The sequence below is a fragment of the Phalangium opilio genome, unplaced genomic scaffold (assembly GCF_054372755.1).
Source record: "Phalangium opilio isolate 3A_F unplaced genomic scaffold, DU_Popi_V2 ptg000662l_1, whole genome shotgun sequence".
Lineage (NCBI taxonomy): Eukaryota > Metazoa > Arthropoda > Arachnida > Opiliones > Phalangiidae > Phalangium > Phalangium opilio.
The window spans coordinates 2,309,155-2,326,839 of record NW_028324246.1 but is presented as its reverse complement, the minus strand read 5'-3'; the positions used below and the strand labels follow the sequence as shown (position 1 = coordinate 2,326,839).

General features: G+C 36.7%; 2 protein-coding genes and 1 long non-coding RNA gene across 9 annotated transcripts in view; 1 reads left to right on the top strand and 2 right to left on the bottom strand.

Moving 5' to 3' along the window:
- The window catches only part of LOC149588362 (uncharacterized), a 200,186-nt gene that overhangs the window by 27,040 nt on the left and 155,461 nt on the right, over window positions 1–17,685 (bottom strand). The gene's annotated exons all lie outside the window — the stretch shown is intronic.
- LOC149588371 (uncharacterized) lies at window positions 3,076–5,621 on the top strand. Of its 2 annotated transcripts, none has more exons than XM_089862975.1 (2): window positions 3,076–4,412; window positions 4,506–5,621. In XM_089862975.1, the coding sequence occupies exons 1-2, from the start codon at window positions 4,396–4,398 to the stop codon at window positions 5,374–5,376; spliced, it is 888 nt and encodes a 295-aa protein (XP_089719101.1). In that variant the 5' UTR covers window positions 3,076–4,395; the 3' UTR covers window positions 5,377–5,621. The 2 variants fall into 2 exon arrangements, with proteins under 2 accessions (XP_089719101.1, XP_089719102.1); XM_089862976.1 differs by having other exon boundaries at window positions 3,079–4,416.
- LOC149588370 (uncharacterized) lies at window positions 12,694–15,245 on the bottom strand. 2 transcript variants are annotated; one of them, XM_089862973.1, is made up of 2 exons: window positions 13,903–15,245; window positions 12,694–13,809 (listed from the first exon to the last, which is right to left on the bottom strand). In XM_089862973.1, the coding sequence occupies exons 1-2, from the start codon at window positions 13,917–13,919 to the stop codon at window positions 12,939–12,941; spliced, it is 888 nt and encodes a 295-aa protein (XP_089719099.1). In that variant the 5' UTR covers window positions 13,920–15,245; the 3' UTR covers window positions 12,694–12,938. The 2 variants fall into 2 exon arrangements, with proteins under 2 accessions (XP_089719099.1, XP_089719100.1); XM_089862974.1 differs by having other exon boundaries at window positions 13,899–15,242.

The window sequence follows — 17,685 nt, the reverse complement described above, 5'->3', positions numbered from 1 at the left end:
TGAACCTTTAATATAAAAAAATATATAATAGGTATTTTCATATTTTTCTTTTCTTTACAAACAGCGGTGCCTTTCCCTGGCTAAATATCGTTAAAGTTGAAAATAATCACGCCATTTTAATCTTAACGATGTTTTCCATTGAAGGGGGGGGGGGGGACGAACTTGGAAACTGAAATCCGGCATACTCTAAAAAAGGGGAGGAGCTAAAGCGCACGCTCTCTCAGTTGACAGCATAACCAAGGCTAATGCAAGTACTAAAATTACTTTCCTATCAGAGTCGAGTCAAAATGGCCTATACCAGAGTCATTTGCAAAAATAGGAATAAGAGAAATTCATTTTTTTGGGAGAGAATTCACGATTCCGTAGCTATTGGGAGGAGAGAAGAATCAGAAGAGTCGGTTTTAGGTTAAATTAAAGCGCGCTTTACCATCTTAATTACAAGGATACATTTTGGGGGTCATACCCCCCGCGTAGTATTACATTCTCGGCGAAAGTTAAGTTATATCAGAAGTATATAATACTTCTTTTCGAGAGAAGTGTACCTACCGCAAAGCGGCGTGGTAATTGTAACATGATTCTTCCCCCAACATCATTTTCCATTCGGGGTGTTCAAGGTTACTAAACCGAATCACATACGCCATGTAAATAGTTCCCCCTCATCATTACTCTATTAGGAGCATGTATGTGCTTGTGTGTTTTTGTCCCACGTCAAGACAATGAAGGCTTGTGGGTTGATTGCTGGGGATTTAGTAAATACCAAACAGTAACAGAATTCACCCTAGCACGGTGCGATGCCCATCTGAATTAAGTTTGATGAGCGGAAAGGCAAACAAAAAGGTACATATGAACCTGGGAAGAATCATGTTACACTACACAACAAAAGTATTAAGAGGATACAGAGTGCATCCTTCTTTAATTATCCCCTTCTGATGTTATAGTATATATATATATATTTCTTTAAAATGTTCCCAATGAAACGCAAATTGACCAGCAGATCCGAAATCAAAGTTCTTTCTGTAGCTAACGATTCACGATTCTGTTTTTTTTCTTTTTTTTTACCAAGACACTCTTTGGGTTCGTCCCCCTGTCAATCGAGCCGGCGATAATCAAGATTAATTTCCTCGCGGGCACAAGGATAGCACGAAATCTCGTGTCCCGAAACTTTCATCCCATCAATGGGGGCCAAAAACATACCCCTCCCCATCCCACCTATATATATAAATGAAATCCTGGCGTTCTACAACCTAACCACGCGAGGGTTACGAATAATTGTTTAAGAGTATTATTAAAAGACTGGTTAAGAAGTATACCTCCATCTGCCGAACGAATAAATGGCTTAATTGGTATACTTCGGGCTAGAATTTTTTAGTTTTTAACCGAAAGAGCGTGTAAAATAATAAATATCATCAATTGGAACCATGTTTCTATCTACAATATTAAAGAAGATACGAGAAATTAAGTAATAAGAGTAATAGATGGCACTACGCGTTAGGATTTCCCGCCAAGCACTCACTGGCACTACGGTACCCTATTGGACAAAGGTCGTACTAGGCGTCCAATAGGGGAACTCCCAGTGACTGCTTAGCGGGAAAGCCTAACGCGTAGTGCCATCCATAACTCTTATTACTTAATTGCTCGTATCTCCTTTAATATTGTAGATAAAAACATGGTTCCAATTGATAATATTCATTATTTTATACGCTCTTCGATTAAAATAAATAAAAACATTTCTAGCCCAGAGTATCCCTTTAAGAAATAAAAATAAAATAAAAAAATGTTTTTCCGAATTATTATTTTTGTATGAAACGCGAGCATGCACGATTGCTATGACCGGGGTGAAATTACGCGGCTGGTTTACCAGCGCGTTACTTTAATTTAATTTCAATGTCTGGAAGACAAATTCATCATTAAGGATTAAGGTAACATTTCACGCCCTTAAAGAAAATATTGCAAATTGTATCACCTTAGTCAAGCGACACGAGATGTGTTGGTTAAAATAAGATTTTTCAAAGACCAACTACACATTGAACGTAAAATAATAATAACACCATTAACCGTTTCATCATTCCTTTAAAATTCCAAAAAAAAAAAAGAAAAAATACGAAATCAGTTTCACTGTCAAGAAAAAAAAAGATGGGATACAGCGATGATTATAAAATGCGTTTTCTCCAATCCAACTAGAGTTAAATGTTCTCGGCCCTCAGGACATCAAATTAAGCTCTAGACCTAAAAAAATCACGCCCGTGAATTTAATTTAATTCTAACCCAAATATTCAACTTAATTCGTTACAAAGAATCTATCAAAGTATGTATAATTATTTGAAGATTGTAAAATGTATATTCAGGGATAAAATAAAGAAGAGAGAGTAAGTCGAATTTCTCGGGTTGCTGGCGAAGGGAGGGGTGGTTAGAGGCGCTCATCAAAGACATACCCGTTATTAAAAAGCATTTAAAAACTAGTTCTATTCCGGAGAATGAGAAGAAGAGGAGTTCCACCGAAACGCCCCGTCATAGCTCGATCGCGCGCTCTTCTAAATCCTGTTTCGTATTATAAGAGCGAGCTATTAGCATTTAATTGGCAATCATTTCTTCGTTGGGATGTGATATAACGCCGAGAAATATAGGCTAGTAGTGATTTTTGACGAGTACAAATATACTTAATGACCCTAACAACCAAAATTACCATTTAAAATTGAATAAAAATCCATTACTTGTAGTAGAGTGCATGGGATTAAGAGAGCCAGCGTCTCAACGCGGGTATTATTTCTTTTGCTTGGAATCCTTAACAGGCTGCCCTGCCATTTTATGGGGGTTTTTCTAGCACTTGAATTAAAAGGGGGGGTATAGTGTAGAAACCGTTACCCTTGACGTCATACATTATTTATTTGAACTTCCACAAGACATCGACGTAGCTAGCAAATATTTACCAATGTAAACAAGTTTTCTTAGTAGTATACAAAAGAGTCTTTCGCGTCAGTGACACCCTGTTGACGCCTGACACCCTGTTGACGCCTGACACCCCGTTGACGCCTGACACCCTCTTGGCACCTGACACCCAAATTGGCGCCTGACACCAAGATGGCGTCCTCACGCCAGATGGTACTGTTGGTACAGTTGGCGACTGACACCGAATTGGCGCCTGACACCAAGATGGCGTCCTCACGCCAGATGGTACTGTTGGTACAGTTGGCGCCTGACACCGAATTGGCGCCTGACACCAAGATGGCGTCCTCACGCCAGATTTTTTGGCGGGGAAAACCAGGGGAAAGCTTGACACCATGTTGACTTTGTGAATGGCGTGGAAATTTTCAATTTCGGCGTGGAAAACCAGGGGAAAGCTTGACACCAAGTTGGCGCCGTTGCCGCTGTTGACGCCGTTATCACTGAAGTCGCTTCAATCTCCCCTTTGACGCCAGATATTCAATGCGCGCCTTATCCTTATTGACTTTGATAAGGGAAAACATATGTTAGGCTTAAGACTAAGCGCCATATTTCCACAACTTCTCCTGAAACTAGAATTCAATTATGGCGCCAGATATTTGTGGGCGCCTTATTGACTTTGACAATGTGGCGGGGAAATACGTATGGAAAAATACGCGACCAATGGGGGTAAATAAGTGTGGGGAATTTTTCGTTTTCAATGGCGTCTTCTTATTTTCAAATCAATACGTTACACTTATCTGTCTAAAAATATCTAGGTATATTGGCTCGAATTTCTTAAATACGGCGCTGGAACCGTTATCTTAAATAGTATCCCTACACCTGCTTCAAATAGCGTATCATTAACGTAAGCCAAAACAGAGACGTACAATACAATGTGTTTGACCTAAAATATATTATTGGAATACACTATGTTAGGCTTAACATTTTTAACGAAGTAGGCGGGGAATATGAACGGAAAAAAGAGTGTTCGGTTTTCGGATACGACGGTGTACGTGATTCCTCAAGAGGACAGGGTGAACCATGAATTTCGTAACCTGCAATGGTTTAGAATGCAATTAAAGTGTAAATACGAATACATATTATCCCCGATATTGGAGTTGAAAATTGAACTTTTCGCTAACCCTTGTCTTACACGCGACTCGAGGCTTTCTACGTCACGTTAACTTTCGACAACGTGGTGGGAGGGGGAAATTATATATGTTAGGCTTAGAGATTAAGTGTCATATCGTCGTTCGTCAACGTGTTTGAGGATACCATGGTAAATACCCGGGTTCAGAGCGTCACGGTAAATTCCCGTTACGTCGTTGATTGAGAAAATACACCCATCATATCTTGGGTTATCGTCTCGCGATAAGATCCTATAAAAGACGCGGTAGTTTAAAAGATAAGTCATTTTACGACTCTTCAAGCTTTTCACCCCAGCTAACGATATCCACGTGTCATCACTTAGAAATGGACTCAGTTAAATTGTAAGTATGTTCTTAACAATATAGTTAACCCTTGCATGTCCATTTGTATCCAGACTTATAATTAGAGTATTCGGTTAATTTTTTCTCCATCAGGGACGGATCAAAAGCGTTCTCCGAAACTGACAATACGCCGGACACGCCTTCCTGTCCTATCTGCTGTAGTGAGGATGGTAGAATGAATTCACCCATTACTTTAGAAGCCGCCGTTAGACGAAACAACTTAAGACGAATTGAAAAATTTGGTGCTATCGGATGGGATAAAGATTACGGAAAATCCGAAAGGACTGCAGATCCCGAAACGGGGGATTTACTAATAAACCCCATACCGAATGAAGTCTATAATGTAGACGATGGTGAAGGTTATATATGGCAATACGTTAATGGCCCTAATATAAATTTTGGTTTGAAACACTTAGCGATGTACAGATTACTAACTTCTACAGTACAATTACCCGCAGGGTCATTAATTGACATGTATGCTAGACAGTTTCCATGTATCATAAATAAGAAGACCCATCAATTCAAATTGGAAGAATTTGCGGGAGATACTATCCTCGAATTTCCCGTACACCTCACACCACACAAAATGTACGGAATGCCAAACCCAAATATTTGCCATTTAGGGAGTTGTCACCCCCGCAATGAGGGGGAATGTAAATTTCGCACCTTTTATTACGGTGGATACGAATTTCATTGTCCATATCAGTACTTGAGAGTTCTGAACTTAGCTCTTCATATGTGTATGTTTATGGTATACAAAACTAACAAAACCGTAAGGAAAAATTATAGTGATGAAAACGACCTAGCTACGCATTATATATTCAAGGCCCTGCAGATTTGCAGGTTAGCCAAGTGTCTGTGTGATAACACTCACAGTTTAATGTTTCACGAAGTTCATTATCACATGAGATCCAATGACGCGAATAATTATTTCGCGAATAAGTATTTCGCAGACTTTCTTTAACTATGATTACCCCCGATCGGTTAAGCGAGGGAGTATAGTGTTTCAATAAAACGTGTTTGAAAATGCTGTGAAATTAATAGTTTAAACGATGTTAAAGCGCGAATAATAATTTCGCGAATAAGTATTTCGCAGACTTTCTTTAATTAATAAAACGTTTGTAAGTTCGACATTTTGTAGGCGAAGCATAGTGTTAAATGCTAAATAATATTTGTAGAATCTCGAATAAAAAGAAAATGGTTGAATGATATGGGTTTCTAATTATTTTACGTAGGTTTAATATAATTAATATTTTAAGCCCATTTTAAAACCTTAAATTTTGGCCATTTATTTAATTTTCAGCATTAATTCACATATCAAACGATATATATCAATAATAAGTACATCTGACATCACTAAAATACAATGAAACCCGGGAGTATTATTCACACGTACCCATCTCACGGTCCATGAAATCTTGTACATCACGGTATTCTTGGCTTGTTAAATCATCCATCTCGTCGGAATCTGGGAAATGCTCAAGCATGTGGATGTTCAAAACATCAAGGTCGTCAAACCATTTATCGCAGATGTAACAAGAAACTTTCGGAGGCGGTGTGTCAGGCAGCGTGATGACATCTGGTTGGTCATACTCTTTAATCGCAGCGACACACTCAAATCGATCCATGAGATCATGTAGGGTCTGATTTTCCTGGTCTGTTAAGTCATCGAGGGTAAGGATGCAGGAATGCGACGAGGTAGGAGGGTTGTCACCGGCAGGACGGAAAGAATCAGGAACAAAGGGGTATGCAACCCCAGACGTCACCTTAGACCCCTCAAGTCCATCCCCTTGGGCTGAAAGGACATTTCTATGGTCGGGTATACAAATAAACGGAAATATAGATTAGAATGGTGGAATGTTATTACATCATACAATTACACCTTAACTAAATATACCATCACTTACTGTACGTACTTGAAAATTATTAACTTATTCGCTATTTCACAGAGTAGCCCGTCTAAAATAACGAAGTTCCTCACACTAACCCCAATCAAACCCCACATCCAATAACCCCTCATGAAATTCTACACACTAAAAACCATACCCATAAATTACTAATAAATTATTAAGTGAATTCTCTAAATATAAGTGTAAAGGGATGGGTATACATTGTTAAGAGTATACTTACAATTTAACTGAGTCCATTTCTTTGGGTTAACACGTGAATTTCGTTAGTCGAGGTAGAAAGTTTGAAGAGTCGTAAATGACTTCTTCCTTTGACCTACCACGTCTTATAAACCATCCGTTTTATCTTAGGTTTCAATTATAATCGAATAAATGCACGTGGGGAGAGGGATTGATTTATTCGCAATATTTGTTGTGTTTCGGAAATAAGATTTACATCTTGCGAAAAACGTTTTCAATCAACTTAACCACACTATTGTTTACTAGACATGATTAGAAGAAGAAGAACATTTCCATTCTTTTTATCTGATGTTTAATCATGCGCGCGGGAAGAGGGTTTGATTTCTTCGCAATATCTGTTTGTTGCGTTTCGGAAATAAGATTAACATCTTCCGATATTTGTGTGCTGTTTAGGGGAAACATATATTTATGTTCAAAAATTCACTATTTCTGTTCAAAGTTTCACTATTTCTTGTCAAAGTTTCACTATTTCTGTTCTATGTTTCACTATTTTTGTTCAATGTTACACTATTTCTGTTCAAAGTTTCACTATTTCTGTTCAAAGTTTCACTATTTCTGTTCAAAGTTTCACTATTTCTGTTCAAAGTTTCACTATTTTTGTTCAATGTTTCACTATTTCTGTTCCATGTTTCACTATTTATGTTCAAAGTTTCACTATTTATGTTTAAAGTTTCACTATTTATGTTCAAAGTTTCCCCCAATTTCTGTTCAATTTCTCCCTTTTTCTGTTCAAACGTCCCCATTTCTGTTCAGACATTTCTGCGTGGGAAGAGGGATTGACATCCTCGCAATATCGGTCTGTTGGAAATAAGATTAACATCTTTCGAAATTTGTGTGGTGTTTAGGGGAAATATTTACTTACGCGTCGAAAGAAATTGTAAAATGTTTTTCTTTTACATCAATACGAAATATCTGTCTTTCTAAACTAATTTGTTCATTCAGCGTTGATGGTAAATATGGAGATAAGATTTAAAATAGGCCTACAAATAATTAAAAATTAGCTTAAAATAATAATTAATTCAATTCTCAGAAACATATATACTAGCAGCAAAGGTACCCGGCGTTGCACGTGAGCCCATAAGTCCGTCGGGGCGATTTAATTACTTTTGCCGAAATTCTACATCGCTTTACTAATTTCTATGGTTTTGAAATCGAATTTCAAAGTTCCATAACTAAAATTCTAATGTGATATAAATGTGTTGAATACCTTATTAGCTAATAATGTATGAATTCCTAGAATATAAACGTCTTACTCCTAACCGGGATACATTAATTTATAATTTTAAATTACTTTAGTATTGTGAGATTTAGAACTCTTGATAAATTCCTAATCCTACTGCAAAAGTTTATATCGAAAACGATTTTTCAAGGTGAAAGATACGTAGTGTAAAATGGATGATTTCAAAGTTCAGACTAAATACAAGAAAATCAATGAAACACCATCTCCTCATTAACATTAATTTATGTTTTGATATTATTGCAGTTTGGTTTCTAATATGTTTATAGGTATTTACGTAATAGAGAACGTTTTCAAGTGACTGAATTTCGATAAAGTTTTGTTCACAAGAAACTAAAAAAGCGGTTGAAAGTGTCATGAAATGTCTATAATTCAATTAAAAGTATCGGCAAAACACTAAAATTGGTTAAAGTTTCGCTAAATGTTTAGTAAACGTTTCGTTATTCGACTTAAATATATCCGATATTGTTAATATATGACTATTATAAAACAGATAATGAAGTTGAATGGCGAAAAAGTGGTCGAAAGTGTTGTTAATCTACTAAAATTCGGATGAAACTGATGTGAAATGAAAGAATTCAATTGAAAGCGAACTAATACGACTAAGAAAGTGGATCAAAGTTTTGTTAAACTACTAAAATGTGGTTCAAATCACATTCAAAGGAACTAAAAAGCAGTTGAACGTTCATGAAATGACAAAAGTACAATTGTAAGTAATGTGTTTAATATTTATATAAATTTTGTAAGAATATAAATACTTCTCGCGGATCTCAACAGTGTGTGAATGTTGATCACACGAATGTTAACAGTAATTGGTTCATTAACGCAACAAATGTGGATGATTACCAAGAAATAAACCCATTTGATTTCAATCGTGATTTAATACTATCATAACCAAAACCTCGGTACATCACGACGTTTCGAGGAGACCATTAGACACGTAATACTAGTCAAAACTCATTGGTGAGCAATTAACAATTGCTAATCTTGTTTGCAATATAAACCAGGGCTTTGAACGCAGAATTTATCCCAGTTTGTTTATTTTATCAGTAAAGATCTTCTCAAGACACACTTTCTTATCAGTTCGATAAATGGAAATTTTATTGATGATAAATTATAAAGTGCAACGCCTAATAATTCCGCATCTCTTTTATCAGTATCATCGTCTTTTCGATCTTACGTTGAAATTTCAAAATATCATTTAACCACTTTGGAACAGAAAAACTCCAATGCAAAAACAGATGGACACGCGTATTTTCAATAGAATATGATTTACCACAGACATTGGATGGAAGTGTCAGGGCTACCAATCTCATGACCGGGAGGGGGCCGCCTAATAAAACACGCGCCGGGGAAAACAGAAATACACGCGTGGCGGATACACGCGTGGCGGCCCTCCCCCGGTCATGAGATTGGTAGCCCTGACACTTCCATCCAATGTCTGTGGTAAATCATATTCTATTGAAAATACGCGTGTCCATCTGTTTTTGCATTGGAGTTTTTCTGTTCCAAAGTGGTTAAATGATATTTTGAAATTTCAACGTAAGATCGAAAAGGCGATGATACTGATAAAAGAGATGCGGAATTATTAGGCGTTGCACTTTATAATTTATCATCAATAAAATTTCCATTTATCGAACTGATAAGAAAGTGTGTCTTGAGAAGATCTTTACTGATAAAATAAACAAACTGGGATAAATTCTGCGTTCAAAGCCCTGGTTTATATTGCAAACAAGATTAGCAATTGTTAATTGCTCACCAATGAGTTTTGACTAGTATTACGTGTCTAATGGTCTCCTCGAAACGTCGTGATGTACCGAGGTTTTGGTTATGATAGTATTAAATCACGATTGAAATCAAATGGGTTTATTTCTTGGTAATCATCCACATTTGTTGCGTTAATGAACCAATTACTGTTAACATTCGTGTGATCAACATTCACACACTGTTGAGATCCGCGAGAAGTATTTATATTCTTACAAAATTTATATAAATATTAAACACATTACTTACAATTGTACTTTTGTCATTTCATGAACGTTCAACTGCTTTTTAGTTCCTTTGAATGTGATTTGAACCACATTTTAGTAGTTTAACAAAACTTTGATCCACTTTCTTAGTCGTATTAGTTCGCTTTCAATTGAATTCTTTCATTTCACATCAGTTTCATCCGAATTTTAGTAGATTAACAACACTTTCGACCACTTTTTCGCCATTCAACTTCATTATCTGTTTTATAATAGTCATATATTAACAATATCGGATATATTTAAGTCGAATAACGAAACGTTTACTAAACATTTAGCGAAACTTTAACCAATTTTAGTGTTTTGCCGATACTTTTAATTGAATTATAGACATTTCATGACACTTTCAACCGCTTTTTTAGTTTCTTGTGAACAAAACTTTATCGAAATTCAGTCACTTGAAAACGTTCTCTATTACGTAAATACCTATAAACATATTAGAAACCAAACTGCAATAATATCAAAACATAAATTAATGTTAATGAGGAGATGGTGTTTCATTGATTTTCTTGTATTTAGTCTGAACTTTGAAATCATCCATTTTACACTACGTATCTTTCACCTTGAAAAATCGTTTTCGATATAAACTTTTGCAGTAGGATTAGGAATTTATCAAGAGTTCTAAATCTCACAATACTAAAGTAATTTAAAATTATAAATTAATGTATCCCGGTTAGGAGTAAGACGTTTATATTCTAGGAATTCATACATTATTAGCTAATAAGGTATTCAACACATTTATATCACATTAGAATTTTAGTTATGGAACTTTGAAATTCGATTTCAAAACCATAGAAATTAGTAAAGCGATGTAGAATTTCGGCAAAAGTAATTAAATCGCCCCGACGGACTTATGGGCTCACGTGCAACGCCGGGTACCTTTGCTGCTAGTATATATGTTTCTGAGAATTGAATTAATTATTATTTTAAGCTAATTTTTAATTATTTGTAGGCCTATTTTAAATCTTATCTCCATATTTACCATCAACGCTGAATGAACAAATTAGTTTAGAAAGACAGATATTTCGTATTGATGTAAAAGAAAAACATTTTACAATTTCTTTCGACGCGTAAGTAAATATTTCCCCTAAACACCACACAAATTTCGAAAGATGTTAATCTTATTTCCAACAGACCGATATTGCGAGGATGTCAATCCCTCTTCCCACGCAGAAATGTCTGAACAGAAATGGGGACGTTTGAACAGAAAAAGGGAGAAATTGAACAGAAATTGGGGGAAACTTTGAACATAAATAGTGAAACTTTAAACATAAATAGTGAAACTTTGAACATAAATAGTGAAACATGGAACAGAAATAGTGAAACATTGAACAAAAATAGTGAAACTTTGAACAGAAATAGTGAAACTTTGAACAGAAATAGTGAAACTTTGAACAGAAATAGTGAAACTTTGAACAGAAATAGTGTAACATTGAACAAAAATAGTGAAACATAGAACAGAAATAGTGAAACTTTGACAAGAAATAGTGAAACTTTGAACAGAAATAGTGAATTTTTGAACATAAATATATGTTTCCCCTAAACAGCACACAAATATCGGAAGATGTTAATCTTATTTCCGAAACGCAACAAACAGATATTGCGAAGAAATCAAACCCTCTTCCCGCGCGCATGATTAAACATCAGATAAAAAGAATGGAAATGTTCTTCTTCTTCTAATCATGTCTAGTAAACAATAGTGTGGTTAAGTTGATTGAAAACGTTTTTCGCAAGATGTAAATCTTATTTCCGAAACACAACAAATATTGCGAATAAATCAATCCCTCTCCCCACGTGCATTTATTCGATTATAATTGAAACCTAAGATAAAACGGATGGTTTATAAGACGTGGTAGGTCAAAGGAAGAAGTCATTTACGACTCTTCAAACTTTCTACCTCGACTAACGAAATTCACGTGTTAACCCAAAGAAATGGACTCAGTTAAATTGTAAGTATACTCTTAACAATGTATACCCATCCCTTTACACTTATATTTAGAGAATTCACTTAATAATTTATTAGTAATTTATGGGTATGGTTTTTAGTGTGTAGAATTTCATGAGGGGTTATTGGATGTGGGGTTTGATTGGGGTTAGTGTGAGGAACTTCGTTATTTTAGACGGGCTACTCTGTGAAATAGCGAATAAGTTAATAATTTTCAAGTACGTACAGTAAGTGATGGTATATTTAGTTAAGGTGTAATTGTATGATGTAATAACATTCCACCATTCTAATCTATATTTCCGTTTATTTGTATACCCGACCATAGAAATGTCCTTTCAGCCCAAGGGGATGGACTTGAGGGGTCTAAGGTGACGTCTGGGGTTGCATACCCCTTTGTTCCTGATTCTTTCCGTCCTGCCGGTGACAACCCTCCTACCTCGTCGCATTCCTGCATCCTTACCCTCGATGACTTAACAGACCAGGAAAATCAGACCCTACATGATCTCATGGATCGATTTGAGTGTGTCGCTGCGATTAAAGAGTATGACCAACCAGATGTCATCACGCTGCCTGACACACCGCCTCCGAAAGTTTCTTGTTACATCTGCGATAAATGGTTTGACGACCTTGATGTTTTGAACATCCACATGCTTGAGCATTTCCCAGATTCCGACGAGATGGATGATTTAACAAGCCAAGAATACCGTGATGTACAAGATTTCATGGACCGTGAGATGGGTACGTGTGAATAATACTCCCGGGTTTCATTGTATTTTAGTGATGTCAGATGTACTTATTATTGATATATATCGTTTGATATGTGAATTAATGCTGAAAATTAAATAAATGGCCAAAATTTAAGGTTTTAAAATGGGCTTAAAATATTAATTATATTAAACCTACGTAAAATAATTAGAAACCCATATCATTCAACCATTTTCTTTTTATTCGAGATTCTACAAATATTATTTAGCATTTAACACTATGCTTCGCCTACAAAATGTCGAACTTACAAACGTTTTATTAATTAAAGAAAGTCTGCGAAATACTTATTCGCGAAATTATTATTCGCGCTTTAACATCGTTTAAACTATTAATTTCACAGCATTTTCAAACACGTTTTATTGAAACACTATACTCCCTCGCTTAACCGATCGGGGGTAATCATAGTTAAAGAAAGTCTGCGAAATACTTATTCGCGAAATAATTATTCGCGTCATTGGATCTCATGTGATAATGAACTTCGTGAAACATTAAACTGTGAGTGTTATCACACAGACACTTGGCTAACCTGCAAATCTGCAGGGCCTTGAATATATAATGCGTAGCTAGGTCGTTTTCATCACTATAATTTTTCCTTACGGTTTTGTTAGTTTTGTATACCATAAACATACACATATGAAGAGCTAAGTTCAGAACTCTCAAGTACTGATATGGACAATGAAATTCGTATCCACCGTAATAAAAGGTGCGAAATTTACATTCCCCCTCATTGCGGGGGTGACAACTCCCTAAATGGCAAATATTTGGGTTTGGCATTCCGTACATTTTGTGTGGTGTGAGGTGTACGGGAAATTCGAGGATAGTATCTCCCGCAAATTCTTCCAATTTGAATTGATGGGTCTTCTTATTTATGATACATGGAAACTGTCTAGCATACATGTCAATTAATGACCCTGCGGGTAATTGTACTGTAGAAGTTAGTAATCTGTACATCGCTAAGTGTTTCAAACCAAAATTTATATTAGGGCCATTAACGTATTGCCATATATAACCTTCACCATCGTCTACATTATAGACTTCATTCGGTATGGGGTTTATTAGTAAATCCCCCGTTTCGGGATCTGCAGTCCTTTCGGATTTTCCGTAATCTTTATCCCATCCGATAGCACCAAATTTTTCAATTCGTCTTAAGTTGTTTCGTCTAACGGCGGCTTCTAAAGTAATGGGTGAATTCATTCTACCATCCTCACTACAGCAGATAGGACAGGAAGGCGTGTCCGGCGTATTGTCAGTTTCGGAGAACGCTTTTGATCCGTCCCTGATGGAGAAAAAATTAACCGAATACTCTAATTATAAGTCTGGATACAAATGGACATGCAAGGGTTAACTATATTGTTAAGAACATACTTACAATTTAACTGAGTCCATTTCTAAGTGATGACACGTGGATATCGTTAGCTGGGGTGAAAAGCTTGAAGAGTCGTAAAATGACTTATCTTTTAAACTACCGCGTCTTTTATAGGATCTTATCGCGAGACGATAACCCAAGATATGATGGGTGTATTTTCTCAATCAACGACGTAACGGGAATTTACCGTGACGCTCTGAACCCGGGTATTTACCATGGTATCCTCAAACACGTTGACGAACGACGATATGACACTTAATCTCTAAGCCTAACATATATAATTTCCCCCTCCCACCACGTTGTCGAAAGTTAACGTGACGTAGAAAGCCTCGAGTCGCGTGTAAGACAAGGGTTAGCGAAAAGTTCAATTTTCAACTCCAATATCGGGGATAATATGTATTCGTATTTACACTTTAATTGCATTCTAAACCATTGCAGGTTACGAAATTCATGGTTCACCCTGTCCTCTTGAGGAATCACGTACACCGTCGTATCCGAAAACCGAACACTCTTTTTTCCGTTCATATTCCCCGCCTACTTCGTTAAAAATGTTAAGCCTAACATAGTGTATTCCAATAATATATTTTAGGTCAAACACATTGTATTGTACGTCTCTGTTTTGGCTTACGTTAATGATACGCTATTTGAAGCAGGTGTAGGGATACTATTTAAGATAACGGTTCCAGCGCCGTATTTAAGAAATTCGAGCCAATATACCTAGATATTTTTAGACAGATAAGTGTAACGTATTGATTTGAAAATAAGAAGACGCCATTGAAAACGAAAAATTCCCCACACTTATTTACCCCCATTGGTCGCGTATTTTTCCATACGTATTTCCCCGCCACATTGTCAAAGTCAATAAGGCGCCCACAAATATCTGGCGCCATAATTGAATTCTAGTTTCAGGAGAAGTTGTGGAAATATGGCGCTTAGTCTTAAGCCTAACATATGTTTTCCCTTATCAAAGTCAATAAGGATAAGGCGCGCATTGAATATCTGGCGTCAAAGGGGAGATTGAAGCGACTTCAGTGATAACGGCGTCAACAGCGGCAACGGCGCCAACTTGGTGTCAAGCTTTCCCCTGGTTTTCCACGCCGAAATTGAAAATTTCCACGCCATTCACAAAGTCAACATGGTGTCAAGCTTTCCCCTGGTTTTCCCCGCCAAAAAATCTGGCGTGAGGACGCCATCTTGGTGTCAGGCGCCAATTCGGTGTCAGGCGCCAACTGTACCAACAGTACCATCTGGCGTGAGGACGCCATCTTGGTGTCAGGCGCCAATTCGGTGTCAGTCGCCAACTGTACCAACAGTACCATCTGGCGTGAGGACGCCATCTTGGTGTCAGGCGCCAATTTGGGTGTCAGGTGCCAAGAGGGTGTCAGGCGTCAACGGGGTGTCAGGCGTCAACAGGGTGTCAGGCGTCAACAGGGTGTCACTGACGCGAAAGACTCTTTTGTATACTACTTTTCTTTGTGTCGTTTGAACGAGTATAGACTGTTGCCCTACACAGGGTGTTTCTAATAAGTCTGCATGCATAAATTAAGGGGGATGCTATTTGGGTGCATTGGACGATTTTGAGTCGAAAATGTAACTTCTATCTCCATTTTGTAAATTGCCCTAAGGGACACTGTTTTCCAGTTATGATTTTAAGAGTGTTTTAGGGATGACCCCTTAATTAATTAAATTAGAAATCATTGTCTAAATCAGTTTCTTAATTAAATTTAAGGGGTCATTCGTAAAATACTCCAATCCAATCTTAACTCGAAAACTGTATTGGTATACCTTATAGGGCAAACAAAATGGAGATAGAAGTTAGCTTCATTTTTGACTCAATACCGTGCATGCACCCAAAGAACAACACTCCAATAATTAATTTATGCATGCCAGACTTATCAAAAACACCCACCCTGTATATATGAATATCCTATGAAACGCTAGAAAGGATGAGAGGGCGGTTTAACCAAGTTTTAAGCCCTTCCCCTTACCTTCAATCAGATATAACTATGGAGTATCTTAAATATTCCAAGTAGAAGTGAAAATCTATGAAATCCTGATTCTATACATCGAATTGTGGACTTATACATTACTTAGAAATTAAGTACTCGGCGCAATCAATTTTTTCAAGTGTACTTTACGCGTGGGAAAAAAATTTATGCGTGTCTACATTTCGTCAGGGCGTGTCGTTTAAATATAAGAATTAAAAGCCGAGGTTCTTTTTTTTGTTAAAAATAAAAAAACCTTCGGCCACTGACATTCTCTAATAGATTCTGTTCTCCTTCTCCCCTCCACCTCCACTTCATCCTCTATAGACTTTATTAGCTTTATCCTTAAGGTGGGTTGATGAATATATTTAAACTTTGTGGAGTTATTCCTCTCTTTTTTCTACCGTTGCCTTATTAGTCAAGATTATTCTGGTTTTAACTGTTTGCCCAAGTCAAGGATCATCCAATCCACCCATAAGGAACAGCGGAGCGCGCAAATTTCAACTCACTTTGACGACGACTCGAAAATTCAAGTGCGAGAAAAAAAGGAAAACACACGTCCTTGAAATAAAATAATAAATTCCATTTTAAATAAGAATTATTTCGAGATAATGTATTACTTAATTAATTAATGAACGGGATTAAGGGATTGATTTAATTAATTAACGCGATTAAAGGACTGATATATTATTATAAAAATTAATTAAGGGTAAGAAAAAATATTAAATACCATTTTAAATACGAATTATTTCGAGATAATGCATTAATTAATTAATTAATGAACGAGATTAAGGGACAGAATTAATTAATGACCGCGATTAAGGGACTGATATATTATTATAAAAATTTAATTAAGGGTAAAATTGATACCCTTTTCTATCCTGACGTTTCATTGGCTCTTTACATATATAGGTCAACCCTCAACCCTAGGTCAGTATAGTCTACTCGTTCAAACGACACAAAGAGAACTTGTTTACATTCGTAAATATTCGACGTGCGTATAGGTCGATGTCACGTGGTCTCTAAGTTCAAATAAATAATGTATGACGTCAAGGGCAACGGTTTCTACACTTCCTCCGGGCCCATTTAATTCAAGCGCAAGAAAGGCCCCCAGAAAATGGGAGCCTGTTAAAGATCCCGAGTAGAAGAAATCTATGTATATAAACAGTTTTGGTTGGTGAGACTGTACCTTTAAGTAACAGTTAAGTAAACTTGGCGTTCGGCTGAAGGCGCCAATATATTCTCTCTTATTTAACGAAATGACTTTTAGCTTTTCTTTTAAGTTGTGTTAAAAATTAGTCGCCACCCAAAAACCCGGCCGCGTTTGTCCTCCCACTTACAAGCTCAATACACTCTCTCTGTGGCGTTTCTTGTATATCTTTGAGCCTCTTAAGACTCTGGCCTAGACGTTGCGGGAGTCAAGAAGAGCGCCTTTTCTCAATGCAAAAGTTACCGATAGAGACCCAATGAATCAGAAACATATCTATCTGTAGGCCTACCTTTGATTTTTCATTACGGGGTGTGGAAAATCTTTAAAACCATTGCCGACCGACAATAATACAAATAGATGAGATGGTTATAGGCGTAAACGGATTAAATATCATATGGAATTCATACAGATAATGAGAATTATTGTATTGCAAGGTACACAGGGATAGTTGGGTTCATACAACTTTTGGAAAACAAAGTTCCAGGTTTTTCCCAATATACTTCCGGAATTTTCCAGGTTTTTCCCGTATATGGAGTATCCTATGGATCAAATGTTAACGAAGGAGGGGGGGGGGCAAATATGACTATTATA